The sequence below is a fragment of the Puma concolor genome, chromosome B2 (assembly GCF_028749965.1).
Source record: "Puma concolor isolate L17-30 chromosome B2, mPumCon1.1.hap2, whole genome shotgun sequence".
Lineage (NCBI taxonomy): Eukaryota > Metazoa > Chordata > Mammalia > Carnivora > Felidae > Puma > Puma concolor.
In genome coordinates, this window is record NC_141671.1 from 122,475,271 (window position 1) to 122,497,062 (window position 21,792).

The 21,792-nt window shown below is 36.9% G+C and overlaps 1 protein-coding gene across 18 annotated transcripts in view; it reads left to right on the top strand.

The window, feature by feature from the left end:
• The window catches only part of EYA4 (EYA transcriptional coactivator and phosphatase 4), a 317,460-nt gene that overhangs the window by 232,497 nt on the left and 63,171 nt on the right, over nucleotides 1-21,792 (top strand). For 12 of the 18 annotated variants that reach the window (XM_086707889.1, XM_086707888.1, XM_086707893.1 and 9 more), the window contains 2 exons: nucleotides 14,405-14,529; nucleotides 15,907-15,975. In XM_086707889.1, the coding sequence (XP_086564015.1) occupies nucleotides 14,405-14,529; nucleotides 15,907-15,975 (194 nt within the window). The remainder of the gene's footprint in view (nucleotides 1-14,404; nucleotides 14,530-15,906; nucleotides 15,976-21,792) is intronic. The other 6 variants (XM_086707896.1, XM_086707897.1, XM_086707901.1 and 3 more) reach the window with 1 other exon arrangement.

A 21,792-nucleotide genomic window follows, 5' to 3' on the forward strand; every position in this document is an offset into this window, starting at 1 on the left:
TTATTATTTATATTTTAGTGACATACACATGTTTAGGAGATATTTTAGATGTTATGCTGCACGGAGGCTTCAAAAAGTTTTATTTGGAGGGGGTGGCACCTGGGTGACTCAGAACAGTTAAGCATTTGACTTCAGCTCAGGTCATGATCTCACCGTTCGTGGGTTCGAGTCCCTATGGGGCTCTGTGCTGACAGCTCGGAGCCTGGATCCTGCTTCAGATTCTGTGTCTCCCTCTCTCTCTCTGCCCCTTCCCCACTTGGCGCTCTCGCTCGCTCTCTTTCTCTCTCTCTCTCTCAACAGTAAAAATGAACGTTAAAAAAAAGTTTTATTCGGGGATCGAAAATGGAATATTTTTACTTTTTACCTCAGTGCTTAGTCCTGTGGTCTGAATGTTTGTGTCCCCCTAAAATTCACAAATTCAAAGCCTAATCCCTAGAGATGAGGGTGTTAGGAGGTGGGCCTTTGGGAGGTGCTGAAGTCATGAGGGTGGAGCCCTTATGAATGGTGTTAGTGACCTTAGAAAAGAGGCTCCAGAGAGGTCCGTAGCCCTTCTAACCTGTGAGGGCACAGTGGAAAAGAAAGTGCTAGCTATGAACCCACCACAGGAGAGCCCTCACCAGGGAATTCAGCCCTGCTGGCACCTTGATCTTGGGACTTCCCAGCCTCCAGAACAGTGAGAAATAATTTTAGGTTTATTTATAAGCTATCCAGCCTATCATATTTTGTTAAAGCAGCCTGAACATACTGAGACACTTAGTCCTAAGTTAAAATTTGTATTTTGCAAAGAAGGCAAGAAAATGTTCAATTTCAGGCAAAACTGTGTTTTTATCAAAATTATAGAAAGTAATGCCTAGGCACTCATGCAATAATTATCAAATTATCCTATACTTCAGATTTAAGGATGAAAACCTAGAGATTCTCTGTCAAGCTATAAAATTCCCGACACTTCAACCATATTTTTTAAATTATTGGGGAAGTGATTCTAAAAACCTATAAAACCATGCCACAGAAAACTAGTAATATGAAGCAATGGAATAAAACCTAAGTAACTAGGACTAACTAGGTCAGTCGGGTGAAATTAGTGGATACTTCATTCACATACTCAGCAACTATTAATTGAACAGTTACTATGTACTTGGCCCAGTTCTAGTGCTATAGATACAGTGAACAAATAGCCCCTGCTCTCAGGGAGCATTAGATTCTAAAGGGAGAGAGATAGTTAACAAATAAATTAGTATATATTGAGTCAAGGGAGATAATTGCCTTGGAGAAGACTAAAGCAAGGTAGGGGGATAATAAGCAGTTGTTGCATGGGGGTGTTGCTGTTTTATAAGGAAAGGAAAGGCTCTCTGAATAGGAAATGTTTGAGCCGAGAAACAGGACAAGGAGGATGGCTGAGGGAACTGTATTCCACGGACGGGAAATATCAGGTGCAGAGGCCCTGCTCTGTGAGCCTGTCGGGCATGTTGGAGACCTGCAGTCAGGGTCAGGGACATGAGATATAGCAGGCCGGGGGGAGCTTCATGGCTGAGGGCAAACATTGGGATCCAAGGTGAGAGAAATGAGGCACTGGAGTGTCATGTGAGGAAGTAGGCCTTAGAGGCCAGGGGAGGAATTTGGGAATTACTCTGCAAAGGACAGAGTGACATTAGAAAGTTCTGAAGAGTTTGAGTTGGTTATTGCAAAGCTCTAACAGCCCTGGGGAGAAGAGACTGTGCTGGGGCACATGTGAAATTGACAGAGTTAAAAACAAAAGCAACTTTTTTTTTCCTTTAAAAAAAAATTTTTTTTAGTGTATTTATTCTGAGAGAGAGAGAGAGAGAGAGAGAGAGAGAGCAGATGAGGGGCAGAGAGAGAGGGAGAGACAATCCCAAGCAGGCTCTGCCCTGTCAGTAAAGAGCTTGACATGGCGGCGGGGGGGGGGGGGGGGCGGGGGGGGGGGCTCGAACTCATGACTGTCAAGATCATGATCTGAGCCGAAACCAAGAGCCAGACGCTTAACCAACTGAGCCATCCAGGTGACCCCTTTTTCTTCCTTTTTAATACGTAATAGAAATAAAGTGACCCACCTAGGAAATTTGTCCAAGTAATAGAACTGATAGATCTACTCTAATACATGGATAATATTGATTTGTAATTATTAGCACAGTCAGTACTCATCTAATCAAGTAGACCCTCGTTAACCATTCATCATGTGTTGTTTTGGGTTTTTTTTTCGTATTTCATGAACCTTGCTTTGCAGCAGGTAGAGTATGAAGCACACCCTCCCCTCTCCATCACTGACAAACTACAACAGATCTCTGAGATGGGTATCCTAAAAATTAATGACATCATGACATTTTTATTGTAAAGAAATAATTACACTGTAGTGTATGTTCGTCAAGCTTTTGGGAACTGGTCAAGCAGTTTAAATTTGGAACATTGTGTGCTCCCCTTAAATGTTAATGGTTGGAACACATTTCAGTTTATGCAATATTTAAAAACCTTTTTGGCAGCGAGATTCATGGGATGGTGATCTCAAAGCCTCTCTCATCCTACATTTTATAGGCTAAACAGCCCCTTATTTCTGAACTTAGAAGCAGCTCTCTGTTTTTTTTCCAGGCAGAAATTACAGGACGATTTTACTTTGGAAAATGAGAGACGAGGAAAGATTGCACGTGAGCCTAACAAAATACTCAATTTGCTTGATGTATTTTCTCAGGATTTTTGTTGGGAGGATTATTCCACACCGCCAGCATTTGCAAAGCACCAAGCATCTCCTGAGGGGCCTTAATAGATGAGACATTGAATTCTCTTCAGTGTTGCCTTCCACCTGGGAAAGAGACAGTCCTGTAATTGAAACCTAGCCTATGCATTATCATCCCTCCTGCCTGCCCCTCCGGTGCTTTACAAATGAAAAGATCTCCAAGGCTCAGCCTGCTTTCCAGCTGCCAGCCCCTGGTAGACATGAGGGAGCCAGAACGGACCAGGTGGAACAGTTTTGAGTTGCACTAAGCACACAGCACAAGGAGGTTGGCCGGAACTTCCCAATGAATATTTATACCAGCCCCATTTCTCATCTTGCTCTTTGGCATGGATCAGAGTCCTGAGCTGCTGCTGATTTCAAGGGCCCTGCATTGTTTTTGGACCTGCTCCGTGAAGTATTATGTCAGATGAGAAATGGGCCCCAGGTTCCTATCACTAAGATGGCTGGTCCACTTTTTTTTTTTTTTTTTTTAATGGAGACTATCATGTTATAGTGTCATAAAGATGGGGCAGTGGGGGAGTTCCCTGACGTCTCCTGGCATTGCTGGCCCATGAGTCATACACTCAACTACTGTTTACTATGGAGTGGAACTTTAATTGCTTATGTTTACAGCCACACAGTACTCTAGTTTGTGTATTGCTGCATTTTCTTCTTTTTTTTTTTTTGTAGGGGTTTTATTTTTGTTTGTTAAGGTCACTTATCACAGGGCTCCCTCATCATATTTCACATTCTGATCCCTCGTGGCAGGTGCTAACTTCCTTGCGTTCAAAGTGAATGGGTTGAGTAACCTCATAAAGATACAGAATGTCTTGGCATAAAAAGGAAGAGAGCGCAGAATGCCTGTCTATGGAAGACTCTCGGTCTTCCGAGAGCCTTATTTAGGGAGCCCTGTAAACCTGAGAAGATATTTGGAAAACCATCTATACACACACACCCATTAACTTTTTCTAGGTAGTAGATCACAGACTTATATTCATGTTTCGGATTCCCAGTCCATATTTTTATGTAATACATAAGCTCACACTTTACGTATATTTTATCATCGTATTGCTTAAGATAAGTAATTTTTCATTGTTTCTTTATGTGACATAAACTGTAGAGAGCAAAATTGTTATGAATTGTTGATCCCAAAATTATGTTCTTGGACAATTAAATGTAAATAATTAGTGGGCTGTGATCACAAGAATGCAGTACGAGTTCTGTAAGCAGAAGGCATACAGAATAGCTTCATAGTCTTTTGTGACGGCAATACCAGAAACGAGGAACAAAGGCATGCATTATATGAAGTACATCTAGAATTCAACAAGGTGTGTGTCAAAGCCTCTTGATATGTTTATGAGGGTGGGGGAATGACAGAAAAACACAGACTGCCTGATGGTACTACTATTAACTCGACAATTATTCCTGAGGAGTTGAGATAAATCTGAAGATACTCCTCTAAGCGTCCTCTTCAAGATATGTCCTTGACCTTGGCCTTTTCAACATGCTTCTGTGATTCGGCATCGAAGGCATGCTAAGGAAGTTTATTGGTGTCATGGCACAGGGGAAAAGTACATTGAACAGTAGCATCAGAATCTAACGGGACAAGCGCAACAGCAGACTTGTTCCAACAGGATGGCATCAGGAGGAACGCACGAGAAGCTGTTTACTTGAAGTCCAGTGCCAACTCCGTGTGTAGTGACTGAGAGAAAACAGGACTGTAAATCCTAACATGGGACAAAGACGTACGGGTTTGGTTAGCTGACTTTCAGCATGTGTTAGTACCACAAAGTGCCTGCTGGCTAATGTACTCTTCAGGCTGTGCTGATGCGTGCATAGCGAGAGTTGTAATGTTTTGTATTTCGTACCTACTCTTGGTACCTATAAAGGCTCTAGGTCAGGACAGCCCTCTCTGATGTTTGAAGGGCGGATACGGGAAAGAAGGTTTAGACTTGACCCATGTCAGTGGGCTAAATTTCTTGTAAAACCAAAGTCCCGTGGAAACTGTATATGGGAATCTTCCTAATAGTAAGATTGATCTGAAAATGAAATGGGCCGCCTCTTAAGGAAACCGTTTTCTTGTTAACACAGGTTTGCAAACAGACAAATCAAGCATTTATTGACGGTGTTGTGGAAATGATTGTAGTCATAGCTAACATTTATTAAGATCTGTATGCCAAAGTCCATGCTGTGTGTGTGTGTGTGTGTGTGTGTGTGTGTGTGTGTGTGTGCGCGCGTGTGGGGGGGGGGGGCCGGGGGTGGGGGAGAGATCTTATTTAATTCATGCAGTAGCCCTCTAGTGGATATTATTGTCTCCATTTTTGAGCCTAAGGTTCGGTGACTGGTAAATGGTAGAGGCAGATTTTAAAACCCAAGCCTGAGTCTACCGTGTAGGCTCTTAACGCTGCCTTCACAGCCTCAAGCATAAAATGGTATTGTTTTTTCTTTTTTTAAATGTCTTTATTTATTTTTGAGAGAAGAAGAGCACAAGCGGGGGAGGGGAGGTGCAGAAAGAGAGAGGGGGGCCGAGGACCCAAAGCAGGCTCCACACTGACAGCACAGAGCCTGAGGTGGGGCTTAAACTCACAAACCTTGAGATCATGACCTTAGCTGAAGTCGGAGGCACAACCGACCGAGCCACCCAGGCACCCCGTAAAATGGTATTTTTGCATTTGAGGACATTGAATGTCCCTTCAGAGCCTGAAATTCTGTCATCTTTATTTAATATATTATGTTAATGCTTTGCTCTTTTTAATTCAGCTTTCTAGTGTTGAAAAACCCTCATTCATTCCTCCAGTTTGATCCCTACTGGTAGAGTTTTTCTCAGAAAAAGAGTCCATGTATTCTGGTATAATTGATGGCATTAGCTGTTTTAATTGTGGCCTTCAGCCTTCCTTCTTACTAAAGGGAAATAATTTCCTGCTTCATTAACCATGGTTTGTAACTGATCTAACAGAAACGGGAGTCCTGTACCATTCACATAGTGCTTGGAAAATTCATTAGACTTTTTTTTCTTTGTTTACAGGTTAAGTGGGAGGGAGGGCTTTAAAAGCCTAAATTTAGAGATACGCCTCTGTTTTTAAAAAATATTTACTCACATTTCTTTGGTGGGGAAACCATGTTTTATCGGGATAATTTGTTAGGATCATAGTGAAGAAAGGGCCAGAGTTGCAGATCTCAAGGGTAGAGCTACAAGCCCTGGAAAGGAAAGACTGTAAAAGTGTCCAGAGAACAGTGTGTTCATGGCTTTATTTGCTTTTACTCCAGGGCCTGAGGTCACCCTGGCAGACAGGTCACATGTGCTGCAAGCATTCATGCTGGCCTCAGGGACAGGCATGAGGTCACTGGCAAAGTGCAAGAACAGCTCCCATTATGCATGGACCATTTTCTTGATACTTATTTCTAGGGGTCTTCTTTGACCTACATTTCCTCTTCTGTATAGTGGGACCCAGTTCTGACCATGTCTGGGAAAATGGGTTCATGATGGCCTCCTTCCAGGGCTGTCTGTTCACCTGATCAATGACATAATGGATCTACATCCACTGGAGAGGATCCACACCTCCCAATCTACTGCCAGAGGAGAAACTGGCGTAGCTTTGCAGCTATGACAAGGGTTTCTTGGATTCTAATCTGAAACGTGTTGGCTTAAGATGGCCTGGCATTGTTACCTGGTGAGCTTTCTTCAGAATGTGGGAGCTAGTACTCAGTAGTGACATGCCGTGACTTTCATCTGATCTAAGTTGACCGAGTCGCTGTATCTTATTTTTTTCTTCCACAGTGGCTTTCTTTACCCATGCACAGCATCTTTCTCCCCTTTCCCCCTAACACATGAGTGTACACACACACACACACACACACACACACAATTTCTTACTTCTTTGGGAGATCTAACACTATACATACAGATATGAAAGCTTCCACACACATTCACATCAGAGAGCTGATCCTTGTTTCTCTCCACCTCTTCCCTTGCTTTCCACTGGCCTGCAAGTTCTCTGAAGACACTTTATGTATTCTTAGAACTGTCTCTAGCACATAGCAGATGTTCAAACAGTGTTTTCTGAACTAGACTACATTTGACTCCAAGTGACTCAGACCACTTCATCTACATTTTTCCTATTCCTATCTTATTATTCACTCATTAGCACTCACTAAGTAGCCTGCACAATTCTAAGTGTAGAGAAAAAAAACGATGAATAAGATAGAAAATAATCCCTGTCCTAATGGAGCTAAGATGCACATTATTTAAGTGGAAGCTGATGTTGTTACTCCTACTTTGCAGCTAAGGGGAATTAAGGTTTATATTAGGAAAGGAAGTGATAAGCAAAGCAAATGCTTGAACTCTTTCCTTAAATTCATTCTGGTGGTTACAAGGAAGATTAACAGCGTGAGACATATAGCTGGGCACACATATCGTCCACTTTATGCAAAGAAAATAAGCTGGTATGATAGTGAAGGTCCTTGAAAGTATTGGATGCTTTTGCACATTTCTTGGGTCATGAAGGATTGATGGAATCTCAGCCTATAGATACACAGGCTGTACCACATTACCAGGATCTGTGCAGAAGGAATTATGGCTTCTGAGTTAGAGTGGACTCTAAAATACACAAATATAAAGCTTACTCCATCGGGTTTCAGGAGGATATTTTAGTCGGTTAGAAACAAATTCCATTTATGCTACAGAAGAATTTCAGAAAAGGACCATGACACTAGTTGAATGTGACCTGCAATTCTTTATTTTTTAAATGAGTTTTTGTGTTTGTGGATAAATTCATTTTTTTAAATTGTCCAGATTGATGCTAGTATTCACATGGCCTTATGACATAAGGGCCACTAAAAAAGGGGTTGAAACAGACCTCTTGGGGGCGGGAGGAGGGGGAAAGGGTCATCTTTAATGATGGTAGTAACAAGTATAGATTTGGCAGAGTTGATGCTTGTATTGACCTCAGTAATTTTTGAAAACCATTCAGGATGTTTTATTGCAGGGTTATACATTCCTGATTGTGGTTTCACAGTGTGAAAAAATTAAAGTCACTTTGAAAAACGGGAAACATACAGTATGCGACAGAAAGAACCTGGGCTTTGCCATCAGATAGACACAAGTTCGAATTCTAGTGCTGCCACTCTCTACCTACATGGTCTTGGGCAGGCCGTGTATCCTCTTGAAGCCTCAATTGCTTCACCTATAAACTGTGGAAAGTAATACGCATATCAGTGTGTTATTGTAAAGACTAAAGGAGAGAATATATAAGAAGTTCCAGGCATAGGATGCATCATACCATAGGTACTCAGCAAAAATGGTACCATTAATCATTTTCTGCTGTTAAAGTCTATGGTAAATTTTATATTTTGTATATTCCATTTTACACAAAGCAGATTTAAACAGAAACTGACATTTCAGCATTAAATTGATTACAGAACATGCAGTAGGAAGCACAGAAATCTTCTTGCTATATAGTGTGTGGTAGTAATGCACATCTATTCTCAAACGGCTATTTTAATTTTAAGAAATCTCAGCCCACTAAAGTGATTCAAGCAAAGAGAACTTATTGTAAAGATTCAGATAATTGCACTTTGGTTTCCTGGAAACTGGAATATAAAATACCAAGGCCACTTTTGTTTTGCAGAAACACCATAGTTTTCCTCCTCTCTTCCGTGTATGCTCCAACCTTCATTCCTGATTAATTTTCCTTGTTTCTCCATCTTGCATGTGGTCTAAATTGGCTATGAACCCCTAGGCTGCCTTGCAGCTTCAGTAGCACTGACCAGATGCTTCCCCCAGAATCCCTTTGAAATCATCAAAACCTAGCTACTAGTTTCTGAGAAAATTTCCCATACTCTAAGTTCATTACTGATTTCTGTTTATTCCACTCCGTGGACATTTCATGTACTTTAATTTTCTTTGCGCAAGATCTGCCTTCCCGTTTGGATCATAAACCCCTGGAAGGTAGGACCGTGTTTTCTTCAGTCAGCAATCCTAACAGCTGTGACCGTGCTTTGCATAGAATAAGCAATCATTAATATTTTGGTCAATTACATTAAAAATACATTGAGTGGGTCCAGTAGGAGATGATCAAGTCATGAACATTCATTATTTATAATAATTAAGCCTATTACTAGGAATGTGTTATCGATAATAGTTTTTTTGGGAATACTACTATTTCCTTCTATGTGTCTTTTTTTTAATCTGTCTGCTATAAGCTTTCTATTTATGCTTTTTTCAGAATTTGACTGTAATGTGCCTACATATGGTTTTCTTTTCCTTTGGCTCATTTGTTGTTCGTTGTATTTCAAGGATCTGTGGGTTGGTGTTTCATCGAATTTGGAGAAATTTTGGCCATTACTTACTTGAGTATTGTTCTGTTTCATTCTCTTTCTTGCTTCCTGATAATATTACACAAGTTACTTATACTCAGTTTAATTAGTCTGCCCCAATTTTTATCATGCTGCTCTAATTTATTTCTAATGGCCCAGCTTCAGATTTACTGATTCTTTCTTTTGCAGTGTCTAATCTGCTGTTAAATTCATCCAAAGAATATTTTTATTTAATATATTATAATTTTTGTTCTAGAATTTTCATTTTTTTAATTTCCATTTCTTTTCTATATGCAATATATATATATATGTATGTATATTGCATATACATATTAATGTACATAAATCTGAGATATATATAAATATGTACAGATTATATATATAAATGTATTATATGTATATATAAATATATATGGCACACATGTATATATGTGTGTGTGTGTATATATATATATATGTAGCATATTTATTTATATGTATATACCTTGTGTGGGTATATATCTTTTCCTGTAAATTATTTTATATATTTATAATAATTTTTAAATCCTTATCTGCTAATTCTAAAACCTGGGTCATAAACAGACCTGCTTCTGTTTACTATGTTTTCTCTTCACTAGGGTTCACATTTTCCTACTTCTTGTTATGACTCAAAATATTATCCCTGTTTGGGATTCTCTCTCTCCCTCTCTCTGTGTCCTTCCCCTGCTTGTGCTCTTTTTCTTTCTCAAAATAAATAAATAAGCTTTAAAAATATTTATGGTGTTTTGAACATTATATACAAAAACTCAGTAGAGACTGAAGCATAGTATTTGTTTTGTTGTGTGTATTTCTCAAGTAGTCTAAGTAAGTCCTTGTCTCTGGCTGACAGTTAAGGTGAGGGTTTGAGCATTCACTTTCCCCTTAAGAGTTGAGTTGAGCAGGAGGGGAACTTCCAATCTCTTGAACAACCATCATTCGAACTTCCAGTCTTCTGAATAACTATCATTTTGATATTTCAATATTTGAACTGGAGCAGCATTGACTGAAGTTTCAGATATTTTTGGTTCATGTTTCAATCTAGTACTGGTAAGACATTGTACCTGTAATTTGGTAAATTCACTCATCTATTCTAGTGTGTTTTGTTTTGTTTTTATAGATTTCTCAGTGTTTTCTACATAACTAATAATGTTATCTGTGAATTAACAGTATTTTTTCTCTCTTTCAAAACTTTACCTCTTTTATTTATTTATTTTTGTCCTCTTATACTAGCTAATATTACCAGGCAAATGTGTTGAAATGGGAAAAACAGCTAGCTATCCCTGCCTTGATTCTGATCTTTAGGAGAAAAAATTCAATATTTTTTCATTAAATATGATAGATTTTTCAAGAATGGTCTTTATCAGATGTGAGGAAAATACTTTTAGTTTGCTGAGAGTTTGTATCATGCATGGATGATGAATATTGTCAAATGCTTTTTTTGTACTTGAAATAATATTCTGTTACTATATTGAATTGCATTATTTGATTTCCAAATGTTTTTTTAAGTTTATTTGTTAACATGAGAGAGAGAGAGGGGAGGGACAGAAAGAGAGGGAGAGAGAGAATTCCAAGCAGGCTCCACACTGCCAGCACAGAGCCCAGTGCAGGGCTTGACCTCACGAACTGGGAGATCATGAACTGAGCTGAAATCAAGAGTCAGATGCTTAACCCACCCAGGCACCCCAATTTTCAAATTTTAAATAAACTTTTCATTCTTGGCTAAAACCCACTTGGTTATGATATATTAATCATTTTATTGCTACATTTCACTTGATAATATTTTGTTAATTATTTTTATCTACGTTCATGAAAATTAGAGATCCGTATTTTTTTTCAAAATTGTTTTTGTCAAGTTTTAAATGCGGGTAATCCTTTTCTCATACAATTGAGTGAAATGTGTTCCCTCCTGTTTTTTTTTTTCAAGAATTTATAACAGATTGAACTTTTCCTTAAATATTTACTAGAATTCACTAAGAAAACTATATGGCCCTAGAGTTGTTTTTGTTTGTTGTTTTGGGGTTTTGGGGGGGAAGGGGAAATGTTTAATTATGAATTCAATTTCTTTAACTGATAGAGGACTATTTGCATTTTGTATTTTTTATTGGGTAAGGTTTATAGGTTGTGTCTTTTAAGAATTTCACTGATTTTATCTAAAGTGGTGAATGCTTTGACACAGTGTTCATAATATGTCTTCATTATCCTTTATAATATTTTAGTATCTCTAACAGTCACCTTCTGGATTTGTAAATTGTCTCCATTATACATAGATTTTCTAGTTTAATTATTTATGCTCTTTATTGTTTCCTTCCTTTTATTTACTTTGGGTTTAATTTGCTTTTCTTTCACTAATTTATTAGTGTAGAAACTTAGATCACAGATTTTAAACCCTTTTCCTTTTCTAATATAATCATATAAAGTTATAAATTTCTCCTTAACTACTGCTTTATTTGCATTTCACAAGTGATTTGATGTTGCTTTTTTGTTTTAAAGACTATTTTTTCTTCAGCTAAAGTTCCACAGCACAGTTGAGAGGATGGTACAGAGATTTCCCATATACCCTCTGCTCCAACTTGAATTCTCTTGACATTGACTTTTGAAGAGAAGTTTTTAATTTTAATAAACCCAGCTTATCATTATTTTTTTTTCATGGATTCTGTCTTTGGTGGTGTTTTCAAAACTCAAAGTCATTCCCAAAGTCATCTAGTTTTCTCTTATGTTATCTTCTAGGAGTTTTATAGTTTTGCATTTTATATCTAGGTCTGTGATCAATTTTGAATTAATTTTTGTGAAGAGTATAGTGTAGGGTCTGTGTCTAGTTTGTGTGTGTGTGTGTGTGTGTGTGTGTGTGTGTCTAGTTTTTCCAGCTCCATTTATTAGAGAAACTGTCTTTACTTCACTGTATTGTCTTTGCTACTCTGTCAAAGATCATTTGACTGCATGTGGGGTGATTTGATGTGTTTTCATTATTATTTTGTCCTGAGTATTTTCTACATTTGTTTCTACATTTATTTGTGATTTCTTCTTTGACTCATAGGTTACTTAGAAGTGTGGGGTTTAATTTTCAAATATTAATGGTTATTTCATGTATTTTACTATTATTTTCTAATTTAATTCATTGTGGCCAGTTACTATTCTCTATAAGGTTTAATTTAAAATATAATGATGCTTATTTTATCATACCTACCTTATAGTCCTTTCGATGGACATTCTATGTGCACTTGAAAATAATGTGTATTTTTATAATTATTGGGTGTTAGTGTACTGTATCAGTACAGTCAGTTATGGCATGTTGATGATAATGTCTACTTTTGCAGTTGGTTACTGTGGAGAGAAAGTTATTAAAGCTCCAGATATGATCATGGACTGATCAGTTTCTTCCTTTGACGCTGTTAGTTTTTGCTTTGTATGTTTTGAGGCTTGGCTAGTAGGTATGCACATCTAGGATTATTATATCCTGAAGGATTTATCATTTATTTCATTTTCTTAATTATCTCTTTGTATCTGCCAATACTGTTCATTTGGAGGGCCGTTTTGTGTGATATTATAGTAGCCCAAACATTTATCTAATGTTTATTATTTACATGTTATATTGTTTTCTGTCCTTGACCCTAACCTAGTTGTGCCTTATCACGGTTCAAGTTCCCAGGGAACAGACTCTAACATGGAGATTTATGTGCCAGGAGTTTATTGGGTTGTGCTTTCAGTAGTAATACATTTGAGGGGATGAAGGAAACATGATTAGACTGAGAGACTTTGAACTTCAGTGTAGTTGCAGCAAAGGTCTCAACTGATCTTATGGTGGCTCTAGACTTGAGTGACCTTCAGGGTGTGGGAAGTATCTTTATACCCCTTCATGACCAGTCAGTAGATGAGGGCTAAAGGAAAGAGTGTGATTTGGGGCAAAATGACTCTGGTTGAGATCAAATCTTGGAAAGGAATTTAGTTGAGAACAGTTGGTAACACTCCCAGCAGCTGTAGGAATGAATTCTTCTGAGCAGTACACCATAGTATCACAGTGTATCTGTATTTAAAGTACTTCTCCGGTAGATCCCTAATAGTTGTGCTGTGTCTGTTTATTCCAATCTGACAATCTTTGGCTCTTCATTGGAGCATTTAGTCCATTGATATTTAGTGTAATCATTGATACGGTTAGGCGTGAGTATGCTATCTTGCTGTGTGTTTTCTATTTTTCACATGTTATTTTTTCCTTTCTCTTTTCCTGGTCTTTGAGGTTAATGAAATTTTTAAATGTTTTATTTTAATTATTCCATTGACTTTTTGTTATACCTGTTAGTATTTTTCTTATTAATATTTAATATTGGGATTAAATATTGGTGTATCCTAAACATCCTATGCCAAATGAAAGAACCTTAAAAGAATATCATTTTGCCCCACTATCCTTTGTGCTATTGACACATATTTTACTCTTATACCATATTATAAATCACATAATACAATGTTATAGGTGTTTTTTGTTTCAGTTGGCTGTCTTTCATGAATTAAAAGAAAAATAAAAGATAATCTTTGCATTTACCTATATATTTATATTTCAACCACTCTTCATTCTTCCCTGTAGATCTGAGTTTTTATCTGGTATCCTTACTTTCAGCTGAAGGTCTTCAGTATTTTGTATAGGGTTGCATGTTGGTTATAAATTCTCTCAATTTTGGTTTATCTCTTGTGTTTCCCTTCTTTCATTGGCGCATGTGTGGCTTCTTTTGGACCACTGTGAAATTCTGCTCTTGAGTTTCTGTTTCCAAAGAGGGTTAGCCTTTCAAGAGTCTTTGCTCAATTCCAACACATTCCCTGAAACAGAAGTTAAGTCAAGTCTTCTATTCCTGAACAGATACTAAAGTTGTAACAACTCTAACCCTCAGTCCTTAGGCTCAGTTTTAAGCTCTGGGTCCACAAGGTCAGCCAGAAGTTTCTGCTCTGGCTTTGAGTTTATACTTTATTTCACTGGTGCCTGGGGACATCAAATTTTAGGAGTCACATATTTTCAACATTTCTACATGTTTATAACAAAGATGATTAATGTAGGAGGGAGGATAATCCATATCAACTCAAACAGCTAAGATGACAGAATCTGCTATCTTCTGTACTTCATTATATACAAGAGTAAGATTACAAATAAACTAATTACGAGGCTCATTACCATGGAAGTTTTATTTATTTATTAATTGTTGATGGACTGTCATGTTCACCTGGTTAGCAAAGAAGTCTTAGCTATCGGTTTCAGTTCTTACTATGAGATTTCATGTGTGCTCGGTAGAATGATATATGTAGTTTATTAAGAAATTGTTGCTAAGATTTCAGCTTTCTCTCTGTTGCTTCCTGCTTTCACAGGTCTATGGAAATGCAGGACCTAGCAAGTCCTCATCCTCTTGTCGGAAGTGGTGATACTCCTGGTAGCTCCAAACTGGAGAAGGCTAATCTCAGCAGCACATCGGTCACCACAAATGGGACAGGAGGTAAGTGTACCACCCTGAAGAAACCCGGAATGACGTTTCAGTGTTCGCTATTATTCCACATGTGAGGGATATGCTAATAAGTAACCTTATTAGCAATAACCTAGCCAAGGAATATATATGGCTAATAGGTTATTGATCATGCTGTTGATTTTATTGAAACTTTTACATCTCCTCGGTAGCTGGAAATTTTCGGAAAGAATAAATAGCCCTGAATAACATTTTAAGGGCTTTTAACAAAGCTTCCTTTTTGTATTTGCCCTTGTCAGTATTCAAAAAAAATACAGAAAATGTGACCGAAAAGATTTACACTCTGATCTTGAGAGAGAGAGAAGAGAAAAGAAGAGAAGAGAAGAGAAATTATACTAGTTACACTAGTTTTTGGTTTAATTTCGAATTGTAGGGGAAAGGCTACCCCAATTCTTTCTTAAAAACCTTTTTCTTAAAAGTGGTTTGAGAATAGGAAAATATGCCTGCTGCATTTTCTTTTCAAAGAGAGTAATACCTAATGTATTTAAAATGAGGATAAAAATTTTTCATATATTTTCTCATTTGATTAACCTATAATTATGGCGAAGCATATGGTAACAATAATAGTCATTTCAAATATTCTGTCCTACTGATTTTATAGAATGCATTTAGCCATCATAAAATTTGTTCTGATTTTTGTATCAGAATATACAGAGATGACATATATACACACATATTATGTGTAAGCTACTTCTTAAATTATTCACCATCGTTTTTAAGTTTTATATATCTGTTTTAGTCAATAGGAGAAAAATTATATGAAATTTGTTTTAAAATATAAACTAATCATATTATTAGATAACATTTGCCACATCATATTTTCTTTTAAATTTTCAATAAGTATTTGTGAAACTGGTACACCTCTTCCCATTTATTTTAAAATAGCTGTGCAAGCTAAAAATTTTTTGTGAAGTTGTGTGCATTGCAACTCGCCTGTATTTAATGATGTTTTACACCAAACCCTCTGTAGATTAACATTTTCCTTGTTGATAATGTTTATTTGTCTCTAAACATGCATCTATACTCTTAGCTTATTAATTGGAGGATTGCAAATTTGTAAGATTGTTCAGTGATGATTCCTGGTGCAAGAACATTTGTACTTAAACCTTAACTTGCGTACGTATAATAAGATTTTTTAAAAGTCTGGAATCAAACCTTGGGAATTCACTAATCGTCAGGTATATATATTTAACCGAACTAAAACAGACCTGATAAAACAAAATGTAAAAGTCATACAGCGCAGGTGTAATTTGGGCTAAAAGGTCAGGAAACAGTGCAAGCTTTGAAGACTATTCATGTACGCAGGGCAGGCATTCAGACATTGAACCCTTACGCTGTTCCTGTTCTCAGGGGACAACATGACTGTTTTAAACACTGCAGACTGGTTGCTGAGTTGCAACACCCCCTCTTCTGCAACAAGTATGAGAGATGATGGTACACTGCATGTGTTTGGGTGTGTGGTGTTGCCCTTCTGGTGTGCTTTCTGTCGCTATTTCTGTCTGCACTTCCTTTTCTGTGTTCGGTACTTGTAAAGAAAAAGGAGAGATAAACGTGACTTTGTGTTGTTTATAGATAAGTTGACTATGTTTTTTTTCTTACCAGCTAGTATTCTAATAGTAGATTCCTTAGATCAGTAGCCTTCTTCTCTGACATTTTTTATAATGTACAAACAGATGCATCTGTTGTTTTTCTAACTACATATCGTTCAACTAAGTGGGTAATTCAGCACAGCACTCCTATCAATAAGAGCAAGTGAAGCATATTGTACATGTACACAACCTCAGTCATCGCCATAACCTACAGACTGTCTTTATTTAAATTCTGAATGTGGCAAAAAGATAGTTGCAATTTTATGGACTTCAATAAATATTCCTTTTAAAATACCTAAAGTAACATAAACATTTAAAATTCCACCAATTAGGGGCGCCTGGGTGGCTCAGTCGGTTGAGGGTCCAACTTTGGCTCAGGTCATGATCTCACAGCTCGCGAGTTCGAGCCCTGCGTTGGGCTCTGTGCTGACGGCTCAGAGCCTGGAGCCTCCTTCTGCTTCTGTGTCTCCCTCTCTCTGTCTGCCCCTAACCCACTCACATTCTGTCTCTGTCTCTTTCAAAAATAAACATTAAAAAAAATTTTTTAATTCCACCATTTAAAGAATTATCAGTGATGAAAGCTGTACATTTAAAATTATAAATTAATATTAACTCTTACAATACATTGAACTATAGATATTTATTTCATATACATAAAATATATAAAAGTCTAAACAAACTCTCTCTAAATCAAAACTTAATACACTAACAAAATTAAAAACTAAAAGCAAAACTATAACACTAACATGGAATCATCCAATATTAAGATTAAAAAGAAAACCTCCCTACCTGTTGGAAATGTGCATTACACAAAAGAAGTTAGGATAGGCAGTTTGGCTGGACCTTGCTGTGTCTCTGATTAAATCAAAATATATGACCAGTGAATGAAGAATACTCCCATTATGCCCATTACTTATATCTTTATAGTTCTGGCTTGAATTTTTTTTTCGATTCCACACTTAAAATATACTTTCTTAAAAATTTTTTAATGTTTACTTATTTTTGGGAGAGAGAGAGAGAGAGCGCGCGCGCGCGAGTGCGCATGAGTGGGGGAGGGGCAGAGAGAGAGGGAGACACAGAATCCAAAGCAGGCTCTAGGCTCCCAGCTGTCAGCACAGAGCCTGATGCGGGGCTCGAACTCACAGATGGTGAGATCGTGACCTGAGCCCAAGTTAGACGCTTACCCAGCTGAGCCACCCAGGTGCCCCAAAATATACTTTTTATACTTAAAAATATGTTGAAGAATTTAGTTTCTCTTAATTGTAACTCAGGGGTCTCTTTCTGTAAAGAGCCAGATAGCAAATATTTTAGCCTTTATAGAACATACTGTGTTTGTTTCAACTACTCAGCTCTGCCATCATAACTCACAAAGCAGCCATGGGCAATGCATAAATAAATTAATGAGATTCATTAGGTTCCAATAAAACCTTATTTATGGGTCCCAGTATTTAAATTTCATAATTGTCAAATCATAAAATATTCTAGTTTTGATGTGTTTTTTTAAAACAGTGTGTTGAAAAACATTTTTTTTAGCTCACGGCTGTTGTTCTGCTCTAAAATATTCATGTAACACGGACAGCTTTACCATAGTGAATGCGTACAATCAGTGTTTAGTGATTTAGATCTAGTCTCAACCAAAAACATTTTTCTAAGTGTTAAGCATCAGATTTTCCAAGTTCTTAGTGTTAACGTTAAGATTCATGTGGCCGTGTAAAAAAACGAGGACTTCCGTGCCAAGAGGAGGAGCAAGCACACTTACTAGCTGTGTCACCTTGAACAAGTTACTTAACCTCTCCAAGCTTCAATCTCTTTCTAAAAAGGAGGATGATAATATTTCCTTGGGAAAGCTTTTGTTTTTAATTAGATAGTATATACAAATTGTTTGCCAATAAACATGAGTATATTTCCCTTTCTTTAATTAATAATTCAATTATAACTAGGCAACAGTTTTTAAGGAAGTTGAAAACATGCATCGTGTTAAAAGACTCTCCAGTTGCTTTGTCACATAATAAATTCTTCTGCATTTAGAATGTGTAAACCGGCCAAAGAAGATAAACTTTTAGTAGTAAAATATTATGTGTACTTTGATTATTAATGATACAGTCCTAGTGGCAGATTGAGATGAAATTTATGAATTTATGGATTTTAATCACGTTGGAGTACTTATTGTATGGGTGTATGTTGGGTGTCTATAACACAGACAAGGATTTGGTGCATAATCTCTCCCATTGACAGTAATCTTGGAGTTTTTTGTTGGAATTGGATCACTATAAAATTGTAATGAAAGGAAAAAGCAAAAGCTAAGTTCATGGCTTTTCAAAATCCTTCCATTAACTTTGAGATTTTCAAAAAGATTTTAATTGTATAGTTTTTACTCATATAAGTTCATAGTGTCACCTTAATATCCTACCATACTACGTTGGTACTCTTTAAATGTATTACATTAGGGGCGCCCGTGTGGCTCAGTCGGTTGAGCCACCGACTTCGACTCAAGTCATGATCTCACAGCTTGTGAGTTCGAGCCCCACATTGGCCTCTGTGCCGACAGCGCGGAGCTTGATTTGGATTCTGTGTCTCCCTCTCTCTCTGCCCCTAACCCACTCGCATTCTGTCTCTGTCCCTCTCAACAATAAATAAACATTAAAAAAATTTAAATATATTACATTATTCTTGAAGTGATTTAAAATGCTTCAACACCGTAGTCTTAATTATATAATTACATCTGCAGACTGATACCAGAAACTAATTTTCCTTTCAAACTTCTGTTGCTTATAAAATGGTTAAAATGTAGAACTGTCAGTAAAAGTGTAATAAATGCGCTCATACCCTAGCATACAGACCAGTGGTCAACACACTTTTTCTGTAAAAGGTCAGATAGTGAATATTTCAAGCTTTCAAGCTATTGTTGCACAAAAACAGCCATAGACAATGCATCAATGAAAGGCCTTGGCTGTATTCAAACACAACTTAATCTATGAATACTGAAATTTGAATTCAAAAAAATTTTCACAGATCACAAATATTCTTCTTTTGATATTCTTCAACTGTTAAAAAATGTAAAAGCCATTCTTAGTGCACAGACTACACAGAAACAGGCCATGGGGAAGATTTGGCACGTGGGATGCAGTTTGCCCACTCCTGATACAGGGCTATACGTATTCTCTATATACTTCGTTATATGCATATTTAGGCATGTAAATGCATGCCAGTCATATGAAAAGGGACTTGCAGGTATAGGTAAGATTTTAATTTGCTTAATGGTGTCAAGATTCGTGATTAGCTATACTTTACAAAAACACTTATGTCTGTTGGGATTGCTTAGGGTAGGATCAAAAAGTGGATTTTCACTTTCTCAATTAAAACGTATCAAGTTCCTGTTATATGCCAGGTTCTGTGCTAGGAAATGGGAACCCAGTGACCTATAGAATATGATATTGTCCAGCAAGGGACCAAAAGTCTAGCAGAAAGAAACAGACAAGAAAATAATGAGTGCATAATGTGTTCAAGGTGGGTACATAACACAGGGAGGGAATATTTGATTATACATGGAGATTAAGAAGCTACTTTAAAGAGAAAGTTTGGGGGAACCAAAATTGGACATTCTGATCAGGTTTATAGCATTTTCTGTATTTGAAAACCTACATGTCGTAGGAAAGAATCTTCCAGAATTTTAAATATATAGGTGATTGACTCATGCAAGGGATTTGTTTCTGGATCTTCTGTGTTCGTGCAGTAGAGCCATCTACCATCATGGCTCTACTCTTTTTAGATTTTCTTTTTTGGAATGATAGCCATAAATTGCTTTGTCAAATTGTTTGACAAAATTAAACACTTTCTGGATATTTAGGAATGAAAGGCGCTTGGAGCTCATAGATTTTAAGGTGAATATATTGATACAGACGAACATAAATCATAGGCTGTACTAATTATTAAAACCGGTAGGTGATACTGTGTGCTCCCCTGTAGTGTTATAAATTGTACCTTCCTGATCTCACTCTGCCTGAAATTCTTTTTAGAACCTGTGCTGTCAGAAGGAGCTGTGGGTGATTTTGTGGTTCAGAAAGGAGGATATTTTGAGTTAACGTATAGATGTCTTTTAAGCATACACTAGTTTAAAGGCAGATTTTGGAAGTGAATGTAAAATGTAAATTACTTGCGTTACTTTCTCTTTCAAGAATGAAGTCTGCTATTACAACTAATGAACACCAACTTTGAATTTTTACAATAAAGCAGACTTTCTCCACAAATAATTAATGTACATTCATGTTGTACTTGAGTTCCAAAGATAATCTGAACAGACAAGGTTAAATGTGCTTCAAAAATATGCATAGGAGGGTCTGGGTGAAGGTTGAGGCATGAAGAGAGGAAATCAGTGTAGCCATAGCTGAAAGCTGACAAGAATCACATACAATCTTGATTTAATCCATAGATATCAATTATCTTTGAAGGTAAAAAATAAAAGCCAATTATACCAATATATTAAAATCAATATATTAAAATTATTTTGACTTTTTTCTTTTTTTTCCCCAGTGTTTCCAATGCTCTCTGAAAAACATCCAAATTGTAAATGCATAAGTAGTAGCAGGGTGCTGACAATACAAATACTTCTTGAATAATAAGTTCTGTACAAAGGGCTATCTATAGTTTCTCACTGCATTGTAAGAGAAACCCTGAACTACTGGATTAATCCTGGATCCTAAATTACTTATTTTGAACATATAGAAGGGCAAAAACCACAATACTCTTAAGGGCAGTAAAATATGATCATTATTTTTGATATCAAAACATTTGTAAATTTCATTTTGTTGAAAAATATGTCTATCTCTTATAAAAGATTGTCCCAGGGACGCCTGGGTGGCTCAGTAGGTTAAGCGTCCAACTTCATCTCAGGTCATGATCTCACTGTTGGTGGGTTCAAGCCCCGCATTGCGCGTTGAGCTGACAGCTCAGAGCCTGGAGCCTGCTTCGGATTCTGTGTCTCCCCCTCTCTCTCTCTGCCCCTCCCCCACTTTCACTCTGTCTCTGTGTCTTGAAAATAAATAAATGTTAAAAAAAATTTTTTTAAGTGTCCCTTCCACTTTATAGTATGTAATAATTGTGTACATTGTCCTGATAAGTTCAAAGCCCTATTGAACCTCTATGTTAATTTGAGAAAAATGAAATACAGTCAGAAAAAAATACATTTGAACATGACACTGAATATACACTGATAATCATTTGGAATGAGGATTTTGTGTGTTTTAGAAAACAGTAAGATATTTCATTGATGGCTATCTTTCTAGTAATGCCTTACACATATGTAACTAAAAAAATTTTGCCTGCCACTACAAAAGTATATAGTATATCAATTTCCAGTGCAGAAACAAAAGCAAGACAAAAATGGAATACATTTCAAATATATTTGGACCTTTACTGAAAATGACCTGCAGTGTTCAAACTTTATAATTAAAGTAGTGTTTTCTTTAGACGAGTTACCTGTTTTATTATAAATATTAAGATACTCATTCATATCCTAACATCTTTCTAACCAACGAATCATATACAGAATATCCATTTCACTTCTCTTAAGTTTCCTGCCCCTGAAAAAGCAAATTATTGATCATTATTTGATGTTTTTTTTAAAAAAAACAAACCAAAATAACTGCAT